The sequence below is a fragment of the Microcaecilia unicolor genome, chromosome 14 (assembly GCF_901765095.1).
Source record: "Microcaecilia unicolor chromosome 14, aMicUni1.1, whole genome shotgun sequence".
Classification (NCBI taxonomy): domain Eukaryota; kingdom Metazoa; phylum Chordata; class Amphibia; order Gymnophiona; family Siphonopidae; genus Microcaecilia; species Microcaecilia unicolor.
Window position 1 is genome coordinate 33017765 of NC_044044.1, and position 27165 is coordinate 33044929.

General features: G+C 45.2%; 1 protein-coding gene across 1 annotated transcript; it reads right to left on the reverse strand.

Annotated features, from left to right (window-relative positions):
• Positions 1 to 27156, reverse strand: EPHA1 (EPH receptor A1). The gene is made up of 17 exons (XM_030187061.1): positions 27001 to 27156; positions 18798 to 18865; positions 14942 to 15611; positions 9081 to 9236; positions 7024 to 7359; positions 6154 to 6281; positions 5255 to 5414; positions 5063 to 5159; positions 4704 to 4750; positions 4295 to 4420; positions 3802 to 3987; positions 3098 to 3159; positions 2782 to 2991; positions 2397 to 2546; positions 2070 to 2263; positions 1812 to 1967; positions 1 to 1006 (listed from the first exon to the last, which is right to left on the reverse strand). The coding sequence occupies exons 1-17, from the start codon at positions 27077 to 27079 to the stop codon at positions 928 to 930; spliced, it is 2904 nt and encodes a 967-aa protein (XP_030042921.1). The 5' UTR covers positions 27080 to 27156; the 3' UTR covers positions 1 to 927.
• Between the last annotated feature and the right edge of the window lie 9 nt (positions 27157 to 27165).

Below are 27165 nucleotides of genomic sequence, written 5' to 3' on the forward strand. Positions count from 1 at the left end.
GACGTTTCCCTACTCCTCCACCTCCACATTGGACACTCGTGGCTCCTCCCCTCTCCCATGATGTCACGATCTACTCCATGAAGGACACCACCAGCGGAAGCCACCAGGCAGCTTCAGAACGTTGGAGGTGAGCTTTATTATATAGGATGTACAAGCTGCCTCCTGTTTTCTCTCTCCTCCCCCTTTTACCTTGCTGTATTAATACCATTTTCCTTGAATTCTTTTCATCCTGTTTGTGCATCAACTTCTCTGAGATAATTTTTGTTCTGTTTTTAACTGATTGTTTTAAATAAACAGCATTTCCTTCTCCTACCACATTCCAGTCCTGTTCCTCCTCTGGGATCTGCAAAAGTTTCTCTCGGTCCTCCGTAAGCCTTTGCAGAAGACCTGTCCCTGTTCAGTTCTGGATTTCACCTCTCACTTGGCTTTTCCAGAAGCACCCCTGAAAACCTCCCTGACCCCTGATCTCACAGGGCAGTGGCTCCAAACGACTTAGTTTTGCAAATACCATGACAATGGAAGGAACTTCACTCATTGTAGTACTTGCATCGTTTCACTTGTGTTTGAAAATTCCTTTGACTCAAGCCTGTAGCTCCTAATACAATGGAAAATATTTCCTTGGTCTCTCTCAACATGATTCACTGAATTATTACTTGGCACGGTCACCTCTATTATCAATCAGTTCTTGTGTAATAATCCTTTACTACGTACTATGTCCAACTTTTTATCAGTTGTAGTGCATCTGGTGCAGTTTCTCCGGGCAACAGTAAACTTAGTACTGCCACGAGTGGAGGAAAATATGCATAGACAGACAACAGAAAAGTTAAGGCAATATTTCTGTTCAGAAAGTTCTGTTTTTCCTGTGGTTGTTCTGACAGAGCTTGCTGTCCATTCGAGCAGTGCCTCGTTGCTGACTGCGGGCTGTGTTCACTCCTGGAATCCCTGGATACTGCACAGGATCCGCTTCTGGTGGCCAGGAAGGGTAATGCCCATCTGCATCAGGTCCCTGAGAGATAAGGGATATGAAATTGTTTAAAAAAAAATGCTGACAGTCACACAGTGAGCGTTTGCAGTAGTGCTAGGATTGGAAATCAAGTCAGCAGGTGTCACACAGTGAGAGCTGGTTGTAGCAGAGGCTGTGGAGGCCAGTATGGAAGCAGATTTTAGATATACTGGGGAGAAAATAGTGGATAAGGTGGTAAACTCAGGTAAAAGATGTGGCCAACAGAGGTGAGGTGGGGACGGGGACAACGGGAAATCAGTAGGGATGGTGAGGATACAGTAGTAATATGATAGGGATGGGGGTAGGGACGAGGACCAGATTTTGTCACCTGTAGTAGGGACACATGTGGGGAAACTCATGCACATCATCTACATAAGTGTACAAGTATTAACTGGGCAGACCGGATGGATCATTTATTGTTATTATGATTGTGAGCTGGGTTTGCAGGTTTCGCAGCTCTATGCGACTCCATGCTAAAGAACATGTGGTGAGGATTGGGGGCAGAATGGGATTGAAAGCTGGGACTTTTGATGTTGAAGCTTATTGATTTTGTGCTGGACATTAATGACAAACACTTGGTTGTAACTAAGATTGGATACTGGATCTATAGGTGTCACAGGTCTGAGCGAGTCCATGCTGAAGGTTACACAATGAGAGATGGCGGCAGAGGTGGAATTAAAAGACAATTCTCCTGGGGCAAGAGATGTATTTAGATTCCTTCTCTATTCTGTCCCGTGTTTCCCTCCCTCACACACAAACTTTCTAGTGATCAATGCTTGCCCTTCCTGCCCCTCAAACTGTCACGTACTCTGTGGTGAGGTCCAACACAGACTCCATGTTGTCGAGCCCAGCAGAACGGAAGTTAATAATATAGCGTCTCATGCGGATGGACTCCAACCACTCTGGGATGCTCCTGTAAGGGATCCCATCCGAGCCGCTGCAGCTGGGCAGTCGCAAGGTCACCCTGTGGACAAGGAAAAAGGAGAAGAGGAACAGGATCCTATGCCTGGTTTTGCCCACATGGAGACCAGCTGTGTACCACACCCTCCCTGCCCTCGCCTCTTACCTGGGGTCAAAGTCGGCCACACCACGAAGGAAGTGGGGGTTGGCCAACAGATGGTCCAGTTCAGCCTGGATTTGGCGGAAGAGAGGTCGGCGCTGGCGGTCTCCTGCCCAGCAGTTCTTCATGAGATCATACAACACTGGGGGGCAGTCCACAGTTGGGGGCAGGCGGTAACCATCCTCAATACTTTTCATCACCTGATGTGAGAAAAAATGAGCTTACAGAGTGTATAAAATCAAGACTAGGAGTGTTTGGGCATATGAGTATGACCTTTGACTTTTGACAAACAGCACAGCAGGGCGCATCAGTGATGTCATTTCTTCCTCTCACCTCCAGATTGGTTAGGTCTCCGTAGGGCTTTTCGCCATAAGACAGCACCTCCCACATTACAATCCCAAAGCTCCAGACATCACTGGCTGAAGTGAAGGTGCGGTTAGCAATGGCTTCCGGCGCTGTCCAACGAATGGGGATCTTCCCTCCCTGTAGGAGGGAGCAGACATATTACACAATGCCCCCCTCCTATATACCCCTGCTCTCCTCTCCTAGAACTGTCCCCACACCTTTCCTTTGATGTGCCCTCCCTTGGGACTCCCTATGCCTTTCCTCCATTGGCTTCTTAACTGGATCTCCTTGTCTTCCTCCCTTTTTGCTCCATGTGCATTTCACAATTTCCCTGTCTCTGAGGACCCTCTGTGGGATTCCAGGGACCCCTTACCCGTGTCTCATAGGTGCCCTCCAAGTCATTCTCCAGCACGCGGGACAAGCCAAAGTCCGAGACCTTACAGAGGAAGTTGCGTGTGACCAGAATGTTACGGGCTGCCAGATCGCGGTGTACGTAGTTTCTCTCGGAGAGGTAGCGCATCCCGGCGGCAATGCCCTGCAACATTTTTACTAGCTGCACACAGCTAAACTTCTCATCATTCTCCTGCAGGGGGTGAAATAACCAGAGGTGTCAGATGTGGGGAGGGGGAAGAGAGAACATGTCAGCTCAAGGGCAGGAGGCCTGGGTTGCAACCTCTTGCTATTCTTACCCTAAGGAAAGCATCCAAAGCTCCATTCTCCATGAATTCAGTGAGGATCATCATGGGTTTTTCTGGTGGAAGAGGAGAAAATAGCCAAGAAATGAACCACTGTTCTAATCCAGGGGTTCTCAGCACAGCCCTCAGGATACACCCAGGCAGCCATAATCAATATACACAAACCTCTCACACATTTCATTGTAGATATCCTGGAAAGCTGACTGGATGGATTGGGAACCACTGATCTAACTTAAGAAATACAGGTAGCACCATCAGTTTACACAGTACTGGCCATGTGTGCCCAGAAAGATCAAGTGCTACAACTGCTACTACTACGTACATGGAGCTACTAGACATGCTAGGAGGGGAAGAGCGACCTTAAGGTTAGTGTAGTGGGCTTTGATCCTGGCATCCTGAGTTCAATTCCTGCTGCAGCTCCTTGTGACCCTGGGCAAGTCACTTAACCCTCTATTGCCTCAAAAACTGAGACTGTGAGCCCTCTAGGGACAGAAAATACCTGCTTATAATGCATGATTGTCCTCTACCTTGAACTAAATGCCAAAATTAAATAAAAAATATGCAGCATTGTACACAACCATGTAAGAGAGAACCTGTGCTTGACAGTACTTAGTTATTCAAGTGACTTCATGCTGAGTAGGACAGTGAGATGGATCTCTAACTTGCTTCTTCTACCCCTATCATGGGTTGCCTCTTACGTTTGGTGACCACTCCTTGCAGCTGGACAATGTTGGGGTGGCTGAACTGTTCCATGATGGTGGCCTCACGTAGGAAGTTCCACCACTGCGACTCAGAGTACGTGGACTTCAGTGTTTTGATGGCTACAACCACTTTCTCCTTCCCCGGGAGCCGCAGCGAGCCACGGTATACCTCACCAAACTCTCCTGTAGAGACATCACAAGACAGCAGAGAGATTTGTTTCTTTTATAAACTTTAATATGTTTTGGTATGTTTACTGCTGGCCTTTCTCCTTCATCAGAGGTGTGTGATACACTTTTAATTATTGTTATTATAGTGTTTATATTTTGTTTAGTGATAAAATGTTTTTAAAATTATTGCAAACTTCTTAGGACACTCCTTATAATCAATTAGGCAGGATATGGGTACAATGCATAGAAAACCAGTGGCATGACGAGTCCTGAGGCAGCTGGCAATCGAGGTGAGCAGAGAACAATTCTGAGCTGGACTCACCCTCGCCGATGACACTCTCCATATTGACATATGTTGGGTCAGTCTCCTTTGTGAATTGCAGGAAGGTCCTGGATGGGTCCTCGTACACTTGAAGATCCACATAAGGTTTCAGGAGAACCTTCTCTGCTGCATTCAGAGAGAAAAAGAGAGAACCAGATTAGGCCTCTGTAACTCTCTGACATGCACCTCTTGTCGCAAGGGAGACTGAATGGTTCCATCCAGCAATCAGAAGAGACAGACCAGCAGAATGACGTAGCCCTAATCCCCAGCCTCCACTCTGTATCCCCCCCCCCCAAAACAGCCAGAGTTAGTCCACCCAGGACAGAATGCTAGATTGAATTACAGACCCCTAATCCCCAGCCTCTATTGTGCATCCCTAAGATAGAGAGACACACGGAGCAGAAATTACCTTGATCTGAACAGTCAGTACCCCCACGATGCCGATGAGATTTCCTTCTGTCCACAGGCAAAAGAAACAAGATATCAAAATCCAACACTCACCTCTTGCTATTCCAAAACTGAAGCTCTGCTCCCTTAACACACAGCTCTGCCAATTTCCATCACCCCTGCTGTTCCAGTAATAAGACCCCAATTATTGCTGCTAATGCACCTTCCCCTTCCCCCCAACACACTGCTCCTCACCCACCTTATTCCTGTCCTGCAGCCCCTCTGCTAGTCCAGTGCAGAGATGCCCCCCCCCCCAACATACAGCAGCTGTGGCAGTGCACCTGTCCTGTAGCACCCCATACCATATTTACAGCATATGACCTTTTTCGGATGTAGATGAAAAATATTGGCGCTCCAAGAATCAGAAGAACTCCTATGATGATGGCAGCCAGTAAACCAGCACTGGGTTTCTCTGACTCTGCGGAGGGAGGAGACAAGAGTAAGTGAAGCAGCTGCTCCAATGAACACAGACAAAGGTGTGTGAAAGCCCCCTGTTGAGGGTCATGGACTTACCTGTCGGAAGTGTCTGGAATGCCTGGTGATCAGAGTAGGGTCCAGCTCCCAGGGGACTGCAGGCACGCACTTGCAGTACGTAGGTGGTGTCTGGGTGAAGGTCTGTGAGGGTCACGTCTGGTTCTTGTAGCTCTTTCACTGTGTAATGCTCCTCTCCACCCTGCAAGAGGGAAAAGAAATTGCTCAGGGAAAGATGGAGGCATACAGGTACATTTTCAAAGCACTTAGACTTACAGAGTTACATATGGAGGAGTGGCCTAATGGTTAGAGCACCGGTCTTGCAATCCAGAGGTGGCCGGTTCAAATCCCACTGCTGCTCCTTGTGATCTTGGGCAAGTCACTTCACCCTCCGTTGCCTCAGGTACAAACTTAGATTGTGAGACCTCCTGGGACAGAGAAATATCCAGAGTACCTGAATGTAACTCACCTTGAGCTACTACTCAAAAAGGTGTGAGCAAAATCCAAATTGAAATTCTGCATGGAATCTTGTTATTCTTTAGAATTCTAGAATCTTTAAGTGTAGCAACATTTCATGTAGAACCCCAAAGAGTAACAAGATTCTTTGGAGTGGAGGAGTGGCCTAGTGGTTAGAGCACCGGTCTTGCAATCCAGAGGTGGCCGGTTCAAATCCCACTGCTGCTCCTTGTGATCTTGGGCAAGTCACTTAACCCTCCGTTGCCTCAGGTACAATCTTAGATTGTGAGCTCTCCTGGGACAGAGAAATATCCAGTGTACCTGAATGTAACTCACCTTGAGCTAATACTGAAAAAGGTGTGAGCAAAATCTAAATAAATAACTAATGTGGAACTTTGTAAGTAAAAGTGCTTTGAAAATGAGCCCCATAGTATGAAAATGAGCCCCATAGTATACAAAGAGATATCTGTCAGAGGTTCCTTCACCTTCTCGTAGAATTTGATCTCATAGCTGAGGTGGGTCTGGCTCCGGTGCTGCAGTGGTGCTGTCCATGACACTGACAGACTAGTCTCACTTCGTTTCACCAGGCTGATCTGATTCACTACCAGTGGAACTGGGGAGGGAGAGAAGCAGCCCCTGTTAGGTACAGGCAGAGGAGAGATTTACTTCTCCCCAGCAGCTTTTCAAATCAGGCATCACTGTGAAAGTTCAGAGATCCCAGCCAGAGACTGCAACCAATCATCTGGTGGTGTAGTCACTCATCCTAGCTGTAAGAACCTGAGTAAATCAGGGTGTTGCTGTGCTGAGTGTCATCACACCCTGCTCGCATGCAGGCACTCCACAACATAGATAAATGATGGATTAAAGCAAGACAGCTGATAAGTGGGTTCTAATCAGAACCCCAGGTAGACACTGTACTGATACACATAAACAGAAATACAGCCCAAAAAGCTGAAGAAAGAGAGAGAAAAAAAAACATGCTATGGCTTTAATAGGAAGAAAAACAATATTTAGTTCCAGAAAATAAAAATGTATGTTTTAAACAAAAATATAAGCAGACCCAGGGGGAAAATATGGGTGGGTTTATATATTTTGTAATGACTTCTTTTTAGCTTGTTGGGAAAATGCGGGGTATAAATGTCATAAACAAATCTCCTAAAAACAAAAAGCTGAATAACCAGAAAAAAAAATGTGAACAGGTAGGATAATATTTTGAGATTTGTTGCCTTTTCCTGGTAAATTCTGTGTAGTACAGATAGGCTTAGTTTTTCCCCCTTTGAATAACCCATGTATTAAGGGAGCCCTGCATCTTTATTGTCTAAGCAAGCATGCAACTATTTCCGCATCTCATTTACCTGTGTGTCCTACAACCACTGTCACCTCTGCAAACCTCCCACGGTCTTCCAGCAGCTCTGAGACGTTGTTTCTGGCCTCCACGCGAAAGGTGTAATTTGTATATGGCTCCAGCCCATCCATCATCACCCAGGGCTGTACCAATCTTTCTGATGCTGGCCGGAAAGTCAAGGCATCCTTGCAGGGATCACAGGTCCCCACCTCTGGCAAGCAGAGGAAGCAGGAGACATGGTAGAATAGCTCCTTGCGGCCACCAAGATCACTTGGGGGCAGCCAGCGGAGGGACAGCTGGGCACCTGATAGAGTGGTGCTGATGTTCAGAGGAGCAGAGGGGGGTCCTGGAGAGAGACAGACAATTTATTTGGGGGTGTAAGTTTTTTAAGGTTCACAGTGGTTTTACAATATATACCTCAGACTCGTCACTAGCAATTAACATGATACATCTTTTGTCAAAAAGATTCGTCCACTTTGGAGGGAATGAAGATGGGTGACAAAGGGAGGTGAAAGGCTGACATGCACAGACCAGGAATGAAACCTCAGGGTGACAGACTGAGGATCTCAAGGTGGCAAAACAATGTGACAAGGCAGTGGCCAAGACCAGAAAGATGCTTGGCTGCACTGAGGTTGGCATAGCCAGCAGAAAATAAAGGGCTCGTGCAAGTCATTGCTGAGAACACATTGGTGTACTGTATTCAGCTGTGGAGGCTGTAAAAAGACTCAAAGCCTTTCACAGAAAATCTATCAAAATGATATATGGTTTGTGCCCAAACATTTATGTGTAGAGACTTTTGAATACATATACCCTGGAGGAGAGGAAGGACACGGGAGATATGATACAGACATTTAAATTCTTGAAAGATAAGAAGAAACAAAACAATCCTTTCAGAAATGGAGAGGCTATAGAACGAGAGGACATAAAATGAAGTTGCAAGGAGGGAAACTTAACAGCAACATCAGGAAATACTTTTCCACAGAGAGAGCAGTGAATGTAGGACGATAGCACCCAATTTTGAGCGGGCCTGAACCCAAAGTAGGTGGGCACGATAACTGCACTGTCCAGCATCTCTTCCTCCCCCAGGGCGATCGGTGGATAACTTAACTCCACTCCCCCAACCCCCCAGTAACTTTAGGTCTTCACCGGCAGCGAGTAACAACTCAGTTACCATTGCTCACGCCAGCTCTGACCCTTCCCTCTGATGCAACTTCCTGGTCCCATGAACAGGAATTTGCTTCAGAGGGAAAGCTTGGGCTGGCGCGAGGAGGGGGAATATGTTGCTGCTGGCTGCCCGTAAAGAACTAAAGGATTTAAAGGTATTGGGGGGAGGGGGAGTGGAGTTAAGTGACCCCCAACCCGATCTCCTGGAGGGAGAGATGCCAGGATCCTTGCCAGCCATATGACTGGTGTGGCCACCTGGGCCCATACCACTGAATTGATGCCTGGAATGCTCTGTTGTGGGAAGTGATGGGGTCAGAAACAGTGACGGAATTCAGAAAGGCATGGGATAAACAGAGAGGTTCACTAAACAGCATGAAAATGAGATAAAAGTATAGAGCGTTTCCACACAGTAAAACTTTCACACTTCAAAGAATAAAAAAAAGAAAAAGGAAGTGGTAGGGGAGTAGACTGCACCAGGCATCAGTTACAACCCTTAAGACAAAGAGGGGAGTAGCTCACATGGAGTCGCAAGTACAACCTTGCCCGCTTTTCTGGGCAGACTGGATGGGCAAAGCTAGTCTTTTTCTGACATCATTTATTAAGTTACTCCAATTCTCTTCACAAAAGATGAAACTCAGCATCAGAAGAAGCCAGGCTCTGTGCATGTGTCTATAGAGAGCAGGGGAGCCAGGGACACCACTGCACAAGTGTTGCTTGATAGTTTTGGGGGATTTGTAACTCTCCTCCCTTTCTGCCCTAATACAGGCAATTACCATCAGTACTTCCAAAATTCCCTACACTTGTGTTATAAATTCCCTTCCCTCTAACACCATTTCATTCCTGCCTCCTTCTCCTCGAAAGACCACCTGATCCCTCCCCTATCTGCCCAAGTAGCTCTCTCACGGGTGCAGGCGGTTCCATGTCCCTCGCCACGGGCACGGTAAAATCCCACGTTGCAGGAGCAAGCAGTGGCGCTGGAAGATGCCGAAGAGCTGTTGGGGGGACACTTCAGGCAACGTGGGGTCTGTGGGGAGTCCTTGTAGAAACCTCGTGTGCACGCTGCCGAAAGATAGGAAAAAAAATAACACATCCCATAAGTATTACGTATTATTATTTGTTACATTTGTATCCCACATTTTCCCACCTTTTGTAGGCTCATATGAGTAAATACATGCATGAAATACAAATCATACAGGACAAGACCTGGAGCGTTTATGCAATGCGCACAGGTTGTGAGTAATATGTGCAAGTGGCCTCCTTTCTCAGTACTACACCCGGAGAGAAGGGTCCAGGGAGGCCTGGAACTCAGGCACAGAAACATCTATGGATCATGTCTTTTGGGTGGATGTTGTAAAAAGAAATTACAAACTCCAACATAAGAACATATCCTGTCTCTATCTGAAAAAGAAAATCTAGGATTGAGGGATAGAATTTTGAGGCATTTTTAAATATTTAACTCATTAGGTTCAGGTCATTTTCAGTAGGATAAATTTCACGACTATTTATTTTATTTATTTATTTATAAAATTTATATCACTACAACCTAAGCGGCTTACAAAGAAAACATACATATATTCACAAGAATACAAACTTCCAAAGACTCAGTTTAAACAATTTCAGCATCAAATATCAACAATGGCGTGCAGAAATAAGTGAGTTTTCAATGCCTTTTTACATTTCTGCAAAGTTGGACACTGTGGTTGGCCTTCACATCAAGTTTCAACTGGATAAATCCAGTGATTCCGGATGAATAAATTCCACCACCTTGTACTGTAATTACTTTTTAGACATGATAAAACCTGGTAAGGGAGAATGGTAGTACTGTCATATGGCCACCAGATGGCGGAGGAGCCTCACATTTCAGTGCAAAAATCCTAAGGTAAATCTGTAGAAAAGCAAAGTGCATTTCCCTTGAGGTAATTCTCTATAAGGAGAACGTGAACGTGGCATATACGCATGTTATAAAAGTGCTATTCTCTAAAATTGTGCATAGTTTGAAGGCAGAAATAGATGAAAAACAGAATTACGTACACACAGAAGGATAGAACAGGTCTACAATTAGTTTGTGGATGTCAAACTAAGCTTAAATTGAATTCTGAGAAAACTAAGTTTTTGTTTTTGGATAACAATCCTGATCGGTTGATTGACCATATTATTGTTGATCAAGTTTAAATACCCTTTTTCTCCTGTAATCAAAATTCTGTGAGTTCTTTTGGATCAATTATCTCTCTCTCTCTAGAACATCAGGTTAATTTCCAAGGATAAAAGCTCTTTTTATTTTTTGATGAGGAAATTGAGAATTAGAAAGTTTTTCGAGATTGATAAAAGCAAGGCTTGAACAAGCAGTCTGAATTGTTCAAAGTTAGGCTATCATAATCTGATTTTCCTTGTTGCTCCAGGGTACATCCTTCAGCGTCTGCAGATGATTCAAAACACTTCTGTACGACTGATTTATTCTCTACATAAACATGATAAGATTTCTAAATTCTATATGGAGTTTCATTGGCTCCTGATTGGGGACAGGATTTTATTCAAATTTTCCTCTACATTTTATCATGTTGTGAATAGTGAATGTCCTGGATACTTATTGTCCAACTTTGAATTTTCAGGTTCCTACAAAGGGGTGAACAAACGTGGATAAAGGTGAGCCGGTCGATATTGTGTATCTGGATTTTCAAAAGACATTTGACAAAGTACCTCATGAAAGACTCCAGAAGAAATTGGAGAGTCATGGGATAGGAGGTAGTGTCCTATTGTGGATTAAAAATTGGTTAAAAGATAGAAAACAGAGAGTAGAGTTAAATGGTCAGTATTCTCAATGGTGAAGGGTAGATAGGTTCCCCAGGGGTCTGTACTGGGACCGCTGCTTTTTAACATATTTATTACTAGTTCAAAAGGCCCGTTTCAGACACAAATGAAACAGGCGCTAGCAAGGTTTTCCTCGGAGTGTGTATGTTTGAGAGAGTGTGTGTGAGAGTGACTGTGTGACAGAGAGAGAGTGAGTCTGCGAGTGTGTGTGTGTGTGTGTGTGTGACAGAGTGAGTGAGACTGTGTGTGTGTGAGTGTGTGTCTGTGAGAGAGAGTATGTGTGCCTGGGGCCCCTCCCTCCCACCCAGTTCCATTGTCCCCCCTTCCTCCGTGTTCCAGGGTCGTCGTCCCCTTTTTTTTTTTTAGTTTTTGTACATGTGGTGCATTCCCCCTCTCCACCCCTCTCATCCCCTCCTCTGAATTCCAGACCCCCGTCCCCCCCTAGTTCCAGACCCCCCTCCTTCCCTCCGAATTCCAGACCCCTCCCTCCCGCTCTCCGAGTTTCAGACCCCACCTCCCTGCCTTCCTCCAATTTGCAGACCCCCTCACTCCGATTTCCAGACCCCCCCTCAGAGTTCCTGACCCCTGGACCCCCCGCCGAAACCCTCTCGAGCACCCCTTCCCGCCGCCAACCCTCCCCCCACCGCCGTCACGTACCTGTGCTGGCGGGGGACCCCAACCCCTGCCAGCCGAAGTCCTCTTCTTGGCCGCGCGGCGTGGACGAATGGTGTGATTAAGTTTGAATCAGTTTGTGTTCGTGCATCTGACGTAAGACGCACGCACACAAACAGATTCCAACTTGATCACGTCATTCGTCCACGCCGCGCGTCCAAGAAGAGGACTTCGGCTGATGGGGGTTGGGGTCCCCCGCCAGCACAGGTACGTGACGGCAGCGGGGGGAGGGTTTGTGACCGGAACGGGGGCTCGAGAGGGTCGCGGCACGGGGGTCCAGAGGTCATGGACTGCGGGGGGGGGGGGGGGTCTGGGAATCGGAGGAAGGGGATCTGCAAATCGGAGGGAGGGAGTTGGGGTCTTTAACTCGTGGGGGGGGGAGGGGAGAGAGTGGATCTGCTGTGAGGGGTTTTCTTTTCCTCCGGGTCGCATCATAATGGGTTTAGTGACGTCAGCTAGGGCTTCGGAGCCCACCTGTGAAGAAAGTTACAGACACAGGCAGGCAGACGCATAGAACGTTGGAGGTGAGAATTATTATATAGGATAAATGATCTAGAGATGGGAGTAACTAGTGAGGTAATTAAATTTGCTACGACACAAAGTTATTCAAAGCTGTTAAATCGCAAGAGGATTGTGAAAAATTACAAGAGGTCCTAATGAGACTGGGAGACTAGGCGTCTAAATGGCAGATGACGTTTAATATGAGCAAGTGCAAAGTGATGCATGTGGAAAAGAGGAACCTGAATTATAGCTACGTAATGCAAAGTTCCACATTAGGTGTCACCGACCAGGAAAGGGATCTAGGCGTCATCGTTGATAATACATTGAAACCCTCTGCTCAGTGTGCGGTAGTGGCGGCTAAGAAAGCAAATAGAATGTTAGGTATTATTAGGAAAGGAATGGAAAACAAAAATGAGGACGTTATAATACCTTTGTATCGCTCCATGGTGCAACCGCAACTCGAATATTGTGTTCAATTCTGGTCACCACATCTCAAAAATGATATAGTGGAATTAGAAAAGGTACAGAGAAGGGTGACAAAAATGATAAAGGGGATGGGATGATTTCCCTATGAGGAAAGGCTAAAAGCGGCTGGGGCTCTTCAGCTTGGAGAAAAGACGGCTGAGGGGAGATATGATAGCGGTCTATAAAATAGTGAGCGGAGTGGAACGGGTAGACGTGAATCGCTTGTTTACTCTTTCCAAAAATACTAGAACTAGGGGGCACGCAATAAGGCTACAAAGTAGTAAACTGAAAACAAATCGGAGAAAAAGTTTCTTCACTCAACATGTAATTAAACTCTGGAATTCGTTGACAAAGAATGTGGGGTTTAAAAAAGGTTTGGATGGCTTCCTCAAGGAAAAGTCCATAGACCATTCTTAAAATGGACTTGGGGAAAATCCACTCTTATTTCTAGGATAAGCAACATAAAATGTGTTGTACTGTTTTGGGATCTTGCCAGGTACTTGTGATCTGGATTGGCCACTGTTGGAAACAGGATGCTGGGCTCGATGGACCTTCGGTCTGTCCCAGTACAGCAATACTTATGTACTTGAGGAGTAGAACTATAAATTAGCTGAAGGGAAGGCTAAAGGGGAACAACAGATATAAGATCTTTGATAAATTCTTTGCCTATCAAGCCCCTCAAATCTGGCTAGCATATGTCTCTTGTTTTATGAACAATTTAGAGTATACACATTTTAGACAGATGTTAAAAAATTCCCTTTTTAAGAATTTTTTGTTACTTATGACTGAGCTTTGACTATTTGTTGTTAACTTTTTCATCAAGAGGTTGTCTTGATTTTAATCTTATTGTAAACCACTTTGAACTTTTGGTGTTAGCGGTATATAAATTGTAACCTGTAACACTATAATTTACATGTAATGTTTTTTTTTTTTACCAATCTAGGCACAAGATCTATGACTGGTGTTAAGAGCTGCATCTAAATTATACATGCGTATTTACCTGCTATGCTAGTGTTCTGTAAAGGAAAGTGGGCATCCACTTTCTTTTTTAGAATACGCTCCAAATAGACACCTTCCTGGCACCTAAATGTTGGCCTCTCTTTAGGGGGATGGGGAGGATAAGGGCCAGGCCTGTATCTGTCCTCTACCTCGTCCAGTACTTTCAGAGACAGAAGGAGCAGTGCTTATGGCGCTGAAGGACACAGGGGTCAAGTCTAGAACAGTTCAGTAGGAGAAAGTTGGGCTGTTATTATTTCAAGCAATTATTTTTCTGGAAGGTTGTGGAAAACGCTTAAAAAAGAAAAAAAGGGCAGGGTGGAGGGGACAGGGAGGACCCCTACCCCAAACATACAGCCTGGTATGGGGAATAGAGACAATATCAATGGGAGATTAAAGAGCTGCAGCATCACCGACTTCAGTCTTCCTCTGTTCCGACAAATGAATAGAGATATGGCATAAATCCTCCCTCCCAGGACAGTCAGGGTGGGGGAGAGAGAGAGGCTTGTCCAGACAAGCCCAACCCTTTGTTATTCAAGGTTCGGAATAATAGAATTTTTGTGGGGTGTGAGGCATATACAGTTCTAAGGTGGAAAGAGCTGAGTGATGGGCCAAGACAGAGGTAGGGTATTCCAGAGGGGCAGAGATGAGATGAGACCAAGAGGAATGCTGACTAGGGGATTACCCAGCTATTATGAGGGCTCTGCAGAGAAGGTTCAAGGTGTGTGTGAGTCAGTGCAGGAACCAGTTTTACCAGAGCCAGGGGAAGGAGGTGGAGGATCAGCCAGGCAGAGCCTGGGAAACCAACCACAGAGATAATTAACTGTAACCCTTCCCTGCCCTGAGAGCCTGAGTCATAGGAAGTGCCTGAGGGTCAAAGGCTGCCTGGGAACCTGAGACTTTGGCCCCACCCTCAGCCACAGCTGGGATTAACGCTCCCTGTGCATTATGAGTAGGATTCACACTCCCAGCCTCCAACTCCAGGATTCATTCCCCTTTCTCCCCTTCCTTGCTACCAGATCCAGTACTGTGCCTACCCACGCAATTGTACTGCTGCACTCTCCCTTGACCACGTGTGTGGGTATTGCACAAGCCAGACATCCTATCTCCATTAATAAATAGAAATAAATCAAAACAGAGAAAAGAAAATTTCAGAGGTAACCCTTCTTCAGATCGGACTAAGATGGCTACCACACCACTTTACTCAAAAAAGCAAAAATCCCCTTTGGAGAAGAAAGCACCTAAAAAGCAATCATCACAACACTGGGCAATAGGGAGCTTTGGGTGGGGAAATAGAGAATGAAATAAAAATACCCACTAACCTGAGCATGCCACACTATCTTTACTCTCGTGTCCTGCTATGCACCGGCAACGCCCCACAGGGACCAGCCATTCGCCGTCTGTGCTGCAGTGCATCCTGGGCAGCCCCCCACCCTCCTCATCCTCCTCAGCGTTAGCCACACAGCTGCCAGGCATTTCCACCAGTCCTTCCGAGGCTGCCAGGGTCTCTGGAAAGAGTGCAAGTCCCCGGGTCTCTGATGCACACACCTTATAGAATGCACGGACGTACACCAGCGCCACACAGGCACCCGAGTTCTGGAAAGCAAGGTAGAAACCACGGCGGGACAGGGGGGCAATGGAGCTCACTTCCACATTCAGTCGCATGGCACCCGTCATGAGGTCCCGGTCTGTGAAGCTGCGGTCAGGTGCAATGGTATCCACCTTGGTGAAGAGTGAGCGGCGAAAAAGAATGCCATGGTCCTCCTCTGACTCCATGTAATAGAGGTTGAAGGTCTCCCGGCAGGCAACCGACTCCCCTGCAAAGCTTTGGCAGTCGCGCATAGTGAATTGGAGCTCCACGAAGACTCGGCGGGCGGCATCACGGAAGATCCAGCCACTGCGAAGCCAGTGGTCTGTGTCAGGGCGCAGAACATCGCAATCCTGATACATGTAGGTGGGGGTACCATTCACCATCTCCTGCACAGCACTCCACTGCATGGGGGAAGGGGGAAAAATAAAGAATTAGTGATTTTATATAGGTTTAAAGTAGCTGACCCCCCCCCCCCCCACACACACACACACACACACACTATTATTAATTAAATGCCTGGGGATACTACATGTTCCCTACACCATGTGATACAACTGAAGTGAAGCACTTGTAAATGTCTTTATTCCCTGCAGTGTGTAATAATTTGAGATACAAAGGACAGTAATGCCTGGGGATGGTCTTCATTCATGAAAATAGAAACAGAGAAAAATAAAGGAATATCAAGACCATGTGGCCTATCCAGTCTGCCCGTCCATGCCATCTACTCTCCCTATCACTCCCTTAGAGGTCCTATGTATTTGTCCTAAGCTCTCTTGAATTCAGATATTTATTTACAGACACTTGATAGACTGCAAATTGAGCCCATAGAGACGACTAAGCGGTTTGCAACAATCAAAAACAATAAATTCTTTCTGAACTGTGAGTGGGGGAGGGGAAGAGTGCTGCTTTTTCATCTGATTCATAGATTTTTGGAGAAAAGAAAGGTTTTCAACAGTGCTTTAAATGGTTGAAGAGACATGTCTGCTCTAAGAGATGAGGGAAGATTGTTCCAAGACTTGGAATCTAAGTAGCTAAAAACTGTCTTGTGCGAAAGGGTTATGTGAAGAGCCATCGGTGAAGGAACACAAAGCTAGTTACCTGAGGATCGAAGAGTGCATGATGGAGAGTAAGGGATCAAGAGTTTATGCAAGCAGAAAGATTCTGGCATTTGAAGGTTAGTGAGGAGTTTATATTTAATGTGGTAGGAAACTGGGAACCAGTGTTCATTTCGACCATGGAACTCCCCTCCTTCTTGGTGTGCTCGATGTATGAGTTTCACTGTGGTAAATTGAATTAATTGAAGTTGCTTTAGAGAGCGGAGCAGGAGGCCAGCTAGAGGGAGTTATAGTAATCTAACCTTGTAATTACCAATGCCAAGATAAGGGAATGGATAGATGCTGGTGATAAGAACTGTCTAAGTGAACAGATGTGTGAAAGTGCAAAAAAGGTTATGTTATCTATTTGGTCTTTGAAAATCAACTTAGAATCAAAACTTACGCCTTGAATTTTGATAGATTCACTATAGGCAAGTGAATCCAAAGTTGGAGGAAGAGGGGGGTGGTACATTTGGATTAGAAAAAACTGTCGAGTCGCATTTTATTCTGTTTAAGAAGAGGTCATTGTCCTTCAGCCATGTAGACATGGCAGCAAGGCAGGAGTTCAAAGTATCTGGAATAAAAGATGATGAACCTGTGGTACAAAAACGAATCTGTATATCATCTGCATAGCAATATGGCTGGCAACCTTGTTTCTGAATGAGAGTGAGTAAAGGAGAGAGGAAGATATTAAATAGGGTGGGTGAAAGAATGGAATCCTGAGGTACCCCAGAGAGAACAGGGTAAACTAAAAAAAAGAACCAGAATGATTAAGTTGGAACGTATGATTTGAGAGATAGATCTAGAACCAAGAGTGAACAGTACCTGAGATCCCAACAGAGGTGAGACTGTTCAGGAGAAGGTGATGATCAACTAAATCAAATGCGGAAGAAAGATCAAGAGATACCACAATAACAGTGAAGCGCTGATCTAAAGACACTCAAATATTATCGTAGAGGGACACAAGAAGAGTTTTGGTGCTGTGAAACGTACGGAAACCAGACTGAAATGGATGAAGGACATTGGTCTATTCCAAGAAGTGAATCAACTGATATAATACTAGTTTGTCTAAGATTTTTCCGAAGAATGGAAGGTTGGAGATAGGACATAACTTGGATGCTTGAGAAGGGTCTAGACGAGGTTTCCTAAGCAGTGAAGTGACCATAGCATGCTTCAATACAGAAGGGACCATACCTGTGGAGAGAGATGAATGAAACAAAGGGAGAAGAAAAGAGAGAAGAGGCTGGGCAAGCTATTTAAGTAAATGTGTTGGCCATGGGTCTACTGAGGAAGAAGTAGGATTGAGAGATTGAATGACCTTATAAACTGTAGAAGCGGATGGCAAGTTAAAATATGACTATGTTGAAACTGAAAGTGGGCGTTGTGTTAGGGAAAAAGAAGGGGATGGGAGTGATCAGTGAAAGAAGCATGTAGTAGCTGAATCTTATCCTGCCATTTATCTGTCATTACCTCTATAGGTTGAAGGAAGAGTGTCAGTAGGGGAAATTTGGTTAAAGATACGAAAAATGACCCGAGGTCAGTTAACCACTTGAGCGATACGTTTATCAAAATACTTACGTTTAGCATTTTTAATAGCAAGGCGGTATTCCTGAAGTCGCCTACAGTAGATTAGAAGAGAAGGGGTACTCAATTTATGCCATTGATGTACCGCCCTTTGCAGTTGAGAATGAGTCAATTTAAGATTACTAGAGAACCAGGGGGCAAACCTGGATATTACATCGTACAATTTCTTTTGATGAGGGTACAAATAGTGATGCTCCTTGAGAGGATCTTAGAGGTCTGAAAGGTGTGTAGAGAGCTAACTTATTAAGTACTTGGCCCATTTTGTCTGAGGACCTTGAAAATCAAACACATAACCAGTACCTTAAAGGGCTAAATTTAAAATTCTAAGTCACCTATGCGGAACTGTGTCAAAGTGCTTTGCTAAAATCTAAAAACACCACTTCTAGCGCTCTCCCTTGATCCAACACTTTGGGCACCCAATCAAAGTATTTAATCAGATTTGTCTGACAAAAACCTGCCTCTAGTGCAGTGTGTAATAATGTGAGACAGAATGATCTATATCAGAGGGTACCGGGAATATAGACCATCCTCAGGCATTTCTATCCCTTCTATCTCACATGCTGCAAGGAATAAAATGCCTAGGGATGATTTTATTTCCTTAACTATGTGATACAATGAGAAAGAAAGAATACAAATACCTGGATATGGCATCTGATAGAGAGAGGTAGAAGAAAAAGAAATGCATGAGGATAATCTTTATTCCCTGCAGTCTGTGATACAGTAAAAGAAGAGAAACACCCAAGGGTGCTGCTCTCTGTTCCCTGCACCAAATAAAAGGGACGGAAATAGCCTTTATTCTCTGCACCATATGTTACAGATGGGATAGAAATACCTTAGCATGGTCTTTATTCTCTGCAAGGGGTGATTATATAGATGCAGTGGTATACACCCAACCCTCCCAGTGCTCACCCCTGTATCCGGAGGATCCGGCAACCATCCCAGTTCTCCCTGTGCCATAGATGTATCCAGCAAGTTCACTGTAAAACAGCACAAGAAAGTTAATGTTGCAAGGACACACACCAACCATTAGAAGTCACTTTCTCTCTGCAGAATCCTAACATGCAAAGAAATGTATTTGGGAGTGGGGAGGAACAAGTTAATCAAAGCCATGCTGGGAAGTTGTTTATTGGGGGAGAGGGACAAACTGTCAGCTTGAAAAATTATCCCTAGGGTGATATGGAGTTCATTTTCAGAGTACTTAGACTTACAAAGTTCCATAGGCTTATGGGAAATGCTTTGTAGAGGAGTGTGGTAGCCGTGTTAGTCCACTCTTAAGGTTATCAATAGAAATCAAACAAAATAAAACATGGAAAAGAAAATGATACCTTTTTTATTGGACATAACTTAATACATTTCTTGATTAGCTTTTGAAGGTTGCTTTGAAAATACGCCTCTCTGTCTCTAAGTGAGGGGAGAGGCTCTGCAGTCAATGGGGCAAGGAAGTGGAGATGGAAAGAGAGTAACTGATGAATGAAGGGAGCAGAGATTAAGGAGTGGAGGAGTGGCCTAGTGGTTAGAGCACTGGTCTTGCAATCCAGAGGTGGCTGGGTCAAATCCCACACTGCTGCTTCTTGTGATCTTGGGCAAGTCACGTAACCCTCCATTGCCTCAGGTACAAACTTAGATGGTGACGTATCCAGAGTACCTGAATGTAACTCACCTTGAAAACACTACTACTGAAAAAGGTGTGAGCAAAATCTAAATAAATAAATAAAATAATGAGAGGGGCAGAGTCCAGACCAGAGACAGATAGGCTGACTGACTCCCAAATACAGAGTAAGAGACTAGAATTAGAAACAGAAATGTGCAGATACAGTGGGGGAAATAAGTATTTGATCCCTTGCTGATTTTGTAAGTTTGCCCACTGACAAAGACATGAGCAGCCCATAATTGAAGGGTAGGTTATTGGTAACAGTGAGAGATAGCACATCACAAATTAAATCCGGAAAATCACATTGTGGAAAGTATATGAATTTATTTGCATTCTGCAGAGGGAAATAAGTATTTGATCCCCCACCAACCAGTAAGAGATCTGGCCCCTACAGACCAGGTAGATGCTCCAAATCAACTCGTTACCTGCATGACAGACAGCTGTCGGCAATGGTCACCTGTATGAAAGACACCTGTCCACAGACTCAGTGAATCAGTCAGACTCTAACCTCTACAAAATGGCCAAGAGCAAGGAGCTGTCTAAGGATGTCAGGGACAAGATCATACACCTGCACAAGGCTGGAATGGGCTACAAAACCATCAGTAAGACGCTGGGCGAGAAGGAGACAACTGTTGGTGCCATAGTAAGAAAATGGAAGAAGTACAAAATGACTGTCAATCGACAAAGATCTGGGGCTCCACGCAAAATCTCACCTCGTGGGGTATCCTTGATCATGAGGAAGGTTAGAAATCAGCCTACAACTACAAGGGGGGAACTTGTCAATGATCTCAAGGCAGCTGGGACCACTGTCACCACGAAAACCATTGGTAACACATTACGACATAACGGATTGCAATCCTGCAGTGCCCGCAAGGTCCCCCTGCTCCGGAAGGCACATGTGACGGCCCGTCTGAAGTTTGCCAGTGAACACCTGGATGATGCCGAGAGTGATTGGGAGAAGGTGCTGTGGTCAGATGAGACAAAAATTGAGCTCTTTGGCATGAACTCAACTCGCCGTGTTTGGAGGAAGAGAAATGCTGCCTATGACCCAAAGAACACCGTCCCCACTGTCAAGCATGGAGGTGGAAATGTTATGTTTTGGGGGTGTTTCTCTGCTAAGGGCACAGGACTACTTCACCGCATCAATGGGAGAATGGATGGGGCCATGTACCGTACAATTCTGAGTGACAACCTCCTTCCCTCCGCCAGGGCCTTAAAAATGGGTCGTGGCTGGGTCTTCCAGCACGACAATGACCCAAAACATACAGCCAAGGCAACAAAGGAGTGGCTCAGGAAGAAGCACATTAGGGTTATGGAGTGGCCTAGCCAGTCACCAGACCTTAATCCCATTGAAAACTTATGGAGGGAGCTGAAGATGCGAGTTGCCAAGCGACAGCCCAGAACTCTTAATGATTTAGGGATGATCTGCAAAGAGGAGTGGACCAAAATTCCTCCTGACATGTGTGCAAACCTCATCATCAACTACAGAAGACGTCTGACCGCTGTGCTTGCCAACAAGGGTTTTGCCACCAAGTATTAGGTCTTGTTTGCCAGAGGGATTAAATACTTATTTCCCTCTGCAGAATGCAAATAAATTCATATACTTTCCACAATGTGATTTTCCGGATTTAATTTGTGATGTGCTATCTCTCACTGTTACCAATAACCTACCCTTCAATTATGGGCTGCTCATGTCTTTGTCAGTGGGCAAACTTACAAAATCAGCAAGGGATCAAATACTTATTTCCCCCACTGTAGAAACTGAACTGGAAACTCTAAAAAGCCAGATTCTGCATACAAAACTAGAAGCAGAAATGCATTTCCTTCTATGCTGAGCAAAACCCAGAGAGAGAGAGAGAGAGAAAATCAAAGACTTCCCACAAAAGAATAAGCTGGAAAAACTGTGTCTAATCATGAGGAAAGAGGAGAAACAGCAGCTGGAGCAGCAACGTCTGTGGGATCCTGAACCCAGGTTAGAAGGACAATCTGAGCAGAGCCAATCCGGACCAACACCAGATCCCGGGAACTGTCTTCTACACTTTGTAATTCTTGTGAGAATTAAGATTGCCCACTTAATATAACTTTAGTGACACTGGGAGAGACTATCAGGCTAGAGAGATCCTTTTATGTAAATGGCGATCTTGCTTCTGTGTCTGAGGGAAGGTGTAGGCTGTCCCAGATAAGCCAGACAAGACACACACCCACAGCTCTGAGGAATGAGGAAAAACTGCCTCGCCTTCACTGGGGATCCCACTGCACCCACCTCACAGCAATACTTCTGCCAGGGAGCTTAACCTATCCATCTCATGCCTACAATTAAACAAAGAAAGTCTTCTGTTTGCTGTCAATTCTGTAGGAGAAGAGTTTCTAATCTCTGACACTGACTTTAGGGCTGATTCTCAAAACCGAATAGCACGCAGAGTGCTCTGAGGGCTTTAGCGTGGAAAACATGTGCGGCAGAGATGACCGCAAGTTGTTTTTAATGACGTTGTTTGCTGTACCTTCCCAATGCCTAGAGAACAGCGCACAAACCAACCCTGTTCCTACCGCTGGAAAAATTGTACCAGCTTGGAGATGGTGGTGGAAGGTTTGAAGAGAGGATTTCTTTTGCTTTCCACTTTAAAATCTGCCGGTTCTGATTACTTTTGGAAGCAGAAGAAAGCCTGTGCCAGCCTGTCATCGCCGATACTAAAGAAATGAGTGCGAGTCCAGGCAAATCCAAAAGTGAAAGCTCATATTGGCACCTGTTTTCTGTACTTAAATATAAGGCCTTCCAAATAAAAATTAAAAAAATTGAAAAGCTTGTATTTAAGGACACAGAACAGCGGAAGGTTGCTTGGCGCATGCACACAAGAAATGAGCTTACCGCAAAATACTTTTACAGCATACATATGATTTGAGGATTGGAGAGCTATTTGCGTTGTTTCAGTAGTATGGGATGTGCCCTGTTAGCTGTACCGTGGGATTTCTGAAAATTGGCCGGTCTGTGTGTGAGTCAGAAAAGTCACATTATCTTTCTGTTCCCCCCCACCCCCACACCCCCATGTCATTCATCTCAGGGCCAAGCAGATGGGGATGGCCTAATAACTAGAGTAATGGGCCAAGAGGAGGGTTAAAATCTTCCTTTTCCCACCAATGCACCTTCTGAACGGGGGGGGGGGGATTAAGAGGGTATTTGCATTCATTTATTTAGGTTTAGCACAGACCTTGTCATTGGTATCTCAAGGTGAGTTCATTTCTTTTCATTCAGATACATGAGGTATTTCCAGGACTCTAGGACATTATTTGAGGCAGTCCAAAGGGTTTGAGAAGCATCAGTGCAACATGAACCATGGCTTCCCTGATTTGTAGCCCACTACTCGAATCACTAGATTAATCCAGTAAACTCTTCTGGGATACCTGTTTGCTTTTTTTGTTGTAACAGGTCTGTTGTCAATGCTAAAATAAAGCCCTCCTGACTCTTTTCAGTAGTGGAAGAGTGAGAGTTAATACCTGGGACAAACACAGTGAATGTTCAGCAAAGGGAGAGAGAGAGGTAAAGTTTAGGACAGGCACATAGGATCCTCAGTGGTGGGGGGAGTGAGGAGTACAGCCTGGGCCAGACAGGATCCTCAGCAGCGGGGGATTGAGGTATAAAGCCTGGGACAGCCACAGAGGATCCTCAGTGGTGGGGGGAGTGGGGGTTAAAGCCTAGGTCAAGCATCCTCAGTGGTGGGGGGAGTGAGGGTTAAAGTCTAGGTCAAGCAAAGAGGATTCTCAGTAGCAGAGGAAGGGTGAAAGCAGTAAAGCCTGGAATGGAGGACAAAGGTTGGCAGAGGGGGCGAGGGCTGAGCGTAGATTGATCACTGCTGTGTCTCTGACAAATGCCCCTGCGGGATTTTCTCTGCTAAACTGTTTCACAACCAGCTTACACACATGGGACTAATTCAGTAAATCGTGTCAAAAAATCAGTGCGGAAGAAATTTTGCAGTGCGCGGTATTCTATAAAAGATATCAGCACTTTATAGAACAGCGCCTAGCGTAAGACGCCTGCATTTAAATGGTGGCGCCTAAATTAAGCACGGATTGGGTGTATTCTACAAAATGGAACACCCTAAACACGCCCCCTTGACATTACGCACACATCGTAATGGAATAAGATGTGTGCTTAAATTCCAGTTAAGGCCAATTAACACCAATAATTAGTTGCCAGCAATTATTGCTCATTAATTAAGTAGCACATGCAAATCGGCACAACTGCAGTTGCCATATATGGAATCCAGGGGATATTGTCAGAAGTCTGTAACTTCACGCTGGTCTGGTGAGATGGAAGCTATGGGGTCCTTTTACCACAGCATGCCAGAAAGTGGCTGGCACTGTGATTAGCGCATGGGTTTGCTGCACGCTCCGGCCACTTTCTAGCCCAGCTGAAAAATGACCACGGTTGCTATTTTTTTTAATGGCCTTTCTGCCACCTATTTAGGAGATGGGAAGGGTTCCCATGCAGTAATGTGCCTACTCTCCGCCACCAGACACACCTCCCATGGCAAAAGATTTTTAAAATATATATTTTTTTACCGCGGGATTAGCGCGTGCTGATGGCCGAACTACCATGGGATGCCTCAGTACATAGAAAACAAAAAAGTGAGGACAAATGTAGAGGAGATCCAAGAAACTTTATTGATAATCGGATAACGACCTGACACAGCATCAAAACCTGCATCAGGGGTCAAACAAATCTTTTTTGGTTGACGTTCGATTAGAGACCAACAGAAAATGTGGTAATTGGACTTCCTTCAGACTTGGAAATTGAGCAGTCAACCAAGGAGTGCCACAACGGCAATACACAGAAATGACGTCAAATCCCATGTTAGGCCTACCTTGCCTTAGTAAAAGGGCCCTGTATGACCCTGTGCATTTCTGTGTTATTAGGGGCTTAAAAGATACATTTTATAAATTTAGGCCTGTCTTTCATTTGCCTAATTTAGCAGTCTAGTGCTGAAAATCACCGCTAGGCTACTAACTTTCTTCCCCCACCCTAAAACCTCCTCCGTTGCCGTCCACATTGTAATGCTCCTACATTTAGGAGTTTAGTGAAATTTTGAGTATAAAGTTAAGCCCTCAGCTCTAGTACATTTTCAAAGAGGCCAATTTATGAGCACAATTGTCAAAGTTAGAAGCAAAAATCCTTTGACTATTAGGCCCCCAGAATTAACACAAAAGCCTTATTACGAAGCCAACGCCTCCCACCTGATCTGTTGTGTGGACAGTGGGGGTGGGGGTAAGATAGCATGTACAGTGGAAAATCCAAGGTATATATGTTACCCCCTCCCAGGACAATGCCCTTTTAAAAAATCCACTGATACATCGTTGTAGATAGGGAAATGGATGATAATCCCAAACCGATTTATTGTAATCCATCCTATGCATTTTTTGTTTTTGCAATAGGGCAGAATATAAATCTTGTCAATTTAGGGTTCCTTTTACTAAGCTATGGTGTTAGCGTGCGTTTACAGTGGGACATGCTCAGTTGTCCTGACTAATTTCATGATCTGCAAACTAAGAAGTATTTTTTTAATCGCAAAGGGGGGGGGGGGTGTTGGGAGGGGCGGAGAGTGGCCCTTTCTGTGCTGATCAGTTAGTGCAGCTACATTACCATATGCTAACTGGTTGGCGTAGGATTACCATGTGAACCCCTACTACCTACAAAATAGGTGTCGGTAGGAGCTGATGCGCTAATTATTTTTCATGGCCGCGTGCTAATGGCAACATTAATTGAAAAAAATTGAACATTTGACCTCTGTGCAAGGGGAAAACCTGCGTTAAGGGCATGCAAAGGCCACTTTATACCACAGCGTAGTAAAAGGGTCCTTCCCGAATGCCACACAGACAGGAAAAACATCCATGTACAGTGTTCGCAACACGGGATGCTTTTCAGCTGTGGGTGTCTAGCATTTTCCTATTACTGTGAACCACTTGACATATAAGAATTATGAGCGAGTTTGTGTGTAAAACATCCCCCCCCCCCCCCCACGTTTATATTTTAAAAGTACTATAAAATGCCTGCAAGACTCATTATGATCCCTCAAAGCGATTCACGGTAAGAGAAAAATTAAACTAATTACCCCATTTCAACCCACCTCACATAGGAAGACAACAACCATTTTTCCCAGGCACAGAAAACACCTGGAGTCTGAAACTCCACCATGACGTTGCAAGCTTCAGACCCTGGACTTTGAACCCCCAAACCTCTCTGTCCTTGGCTGAACTTTTCTTGACCTACCTAAAAAGAGGGTTTAAAAGTCAGACCAAGAGAGAAGGGGCTACGCTGGGGAACCGGGTATAGGGTGGGAGGAGACGAGAACGGCTAAACCAATAATAAATGTCAGATGATACCCCATCCTGTCTCCAACACCTCTACATTCAGTCTCATCCATGATATAGGATGTGTATAGAAATAAAAGGACAGACCATATACAGGAAAGGGGAGAAGAAAACCAGAGATGCAGGAACCGCTGAGAGGAGAGAGAAGCAATAAGCAGAGATACAGAATCAGCTGAAGTGGGAGAGGGGCAGGAAGGTTAAATATGGATGTGGGTTTTAAAAACTCCACAATCTTCCTGTTTCTTGTCTCGATTTCTAACACAATCCAAAATTCACTGTCCAAATATTTAAGCTTTATGAAAATAAACATGATGATTGTTTATTGATTTTTTTATGTGCCGGACTCAACAAAACACCAGAGGTGGGAACCTCAGACTCGAAGGGCCTGTAGTGAAAATCACAATTCTTCTGAATTTCCCAGAAGGATCACGATTTCACCTGGATCAGTTTACCTGAGAAAGCACGAGTTTGCCATAGATATATATATTTAAATATTTTGTAACATTTCCATGTAAATGTTTGAGACGCACGTGTGGTATTATAAAAACCAAAAATTAAGCGAAGGGGGATTTCACCTATAAAAATCACTACAGTAACTCTTGGCACCACGACTGATACTGGACTTTACTGGTCTTGTATTTTTTTGCACAGTGAATTTGTCTCATTTTGTTACCCTGTAAATACAAAGTGTTCTGTTACTTCTCCCACAGATAATCAGTTCTGAAATACATATCCCCCCTCCCACCACCACCAAGAAAGCCAACCCAAATCTCTCACTTCCTTTATGCCTTCTGAGCCCACCCCCACCTCTTAGAAGTGCAGCTGGGACCACATGGCCTCCATGACACCTCAAGTGCTAGGTCTATGGCAGCCGTCTCTTCTCTGGCTCTCCTTCCCTGCCGAGCACTCACTGCCCCTTGGCTTCCTATTCCTCAGGGGTACATAGTCCTTGCCCTTTTTTGCTCCCTAGGACATGAGGGGGGCAGGGACGAGAGCTATCCTGCACCATTCTTGCTTCCAGGGCTGAGAGAGCAGCCATCTCTCACTAGCTTTCCTCTCAGAACTTTGGGCAGGGGGGGGGGGGCAGCAGTCCCTTACCTTCCTTACTCTCAAGAGCGGGTGGACAGAAGCAATGGAGGAGCACCAGTGCCAAGGCAGCCCGCAGTCTGCGATCCATGCTGGGGAGGGGGATTTTGCCCCCCTCCTTCCTCCCCAGGCTCTGTTTCTTGTCCACACCTCTCTGCTCCTGACACAGGCAGTGTA

Coding starts and splice junctions, on each gene's coding strand:
- EPHA1 (XM_030187061.1), bottom strand. CDS start 27,079: ATGGATCGCAGACTGCGGGCTGCCTTGGCACTGGTGCTCCTCCATTGC. Junction 18,866..27,000: donor CGCTCTTGAGAGTAAGGAAG/GTAAGGGACTGC, acceptor GCTGTTTTACAG/TGAACTTGCTGGATACATCT. Junction 1,968..2,069: donor GTGGCCGACTTTGACCCCAG/GTAAGAGGCGAG, acceptor CCTTGTCCACAG/GGTGACCTTGCGACTGCCCA.